The 1,224-nt window shown below is 46.3% G+C and overlaps 1 protein-coding gene across 1 annotated transcript in view; it reads left to right on the forward strand.

The window, feature by feature from the left end:
- The window catches only part of COL20A1 (collagen, type XX, alpha 1), a 55,566-nt gene extending 54,635 nt beyond the window's left edge, over positions 1–931 (forward strand). Inside the window, exon 39 of the mRNA XM_009326892.1 lies at positions 828–931. Coding sequence (XP_009325167.1) covers positions 828–931 — 104 coding nt within the window. The remainder of the gene's footprint in view (positions 1–827) is intronic.
- The last annotated feature ends 293 nt before the right edge of the window (positions 932–1,224 follow it).

Raw genomic sequence — 1,224 nt, forward strand, 5'->3', positions numbered from 1 at the left:
GTAGGGAAAAACTGAAAACTGATGGTAACTGAGGTTATTACAGTTAGGTTTCTATCCTTTTCGTCGTCTTCCATTCATGGCCAATAGAGCTTTACTGGTGGGAAAGCATGAAATACTACGGTGAGGATACAATCTCTCCTCCACAAGTAAAACAGAAAAGATCAGCATCTGTGTCTGCTTTCTGTGATGCCTTTGGGGTCTCTGAGCTTACTTTTGCACTCCCAGATCCTGAAAACCAGTTACTTTGCTCTGGGTCTCTTCCAAGGCAGTTTTAGAGCTCCTGCTGTATCCTGGTCTTGCTTCCTCATTCTTCTTCTGATGTCAGCTTGTTCAGTCAAGTCCTGGGAATAGTTCTGAGCTGGGAACATTGCAAATGTTAGCGGCCTGGCTGCATACATTTTCCTGGAGTCTTTCATATGCTAAAAAACTCTCTCTTTGTGTTTCATGGGTTTGGAAGAGCAGAATTATTCATTATTCTACAGTTTTAGTGTGGTTCATGTCCCAGTTTTATTCCAGTTGTTGATCATTGAATCCTACGGGATAGCATCCTCCTTAACAACCTCCAAGATGGAATAACCTGTCTAAGAAAGAGCAGTAGGTGTTGATTCCTATTTTCTCCCCTTAGATTTTACAAGGAGGCACATCAGACGCAGAAGGCAAGACTTTATTTGAACTTTAAACTGGGGAAATATTAATGCCATGTGAGAAGAAATGGAGTTGCCACTGTACGAAAAATGTTACGCTGTTAGCCAAACAGGGGATGCCAGTGACCTGCATTATCCGAGCTTCTCCCCAAATGCCAGTAACGTCTTTGTAACCGGTTTCAGCTGTCACTTCTCGTCCTGCCAAACCCTGTGATCCCGCAGCGGCGCTGGCTCTTCAGGGGCACAACCACATCCTTAGCGCTCCTAATCACACCCGATACTTTTGATGTGCTAATGGCGCAGATGCGTGTGGCACTTTCCTCCTCTTCCTGCCTGGCAGGGCAGTTCTGTCAGGGGCTGCACTGCAGTTTCATGGCCTTGCCAGGCGGTCCTGCCCCACTGCTGTCGCCATGCCACGCTCCCCTTGAGACGCTGATGTTCACACTGTGTGCACTGGCAATAACTTTTTGCGGAAAGATGAAGATTTGAGATGGGCCCTTTGCTGTGAACAAAGTACAGCCTATGCCTGCCCCTACGGAATTTCCCAATATGCCACCTTAAACATTTGCCTCTTAAATCT

Source organism: Pygoscelis adeliae, unplaced genomic scaffold (assembly GCF_000699105.1).
Source record: "Pygoscelis adeliae isolate BGI_AS28 unplaced genomic scaffold, ASM69910v1 Scaffold286, whole genome shotgun sequence".
NCBI lineage: Eukaryota > Metazoa > Chordata > Aves > Sphenisciformes > Spheniscidae > Pygoscelis > Pygoscelis adeliae.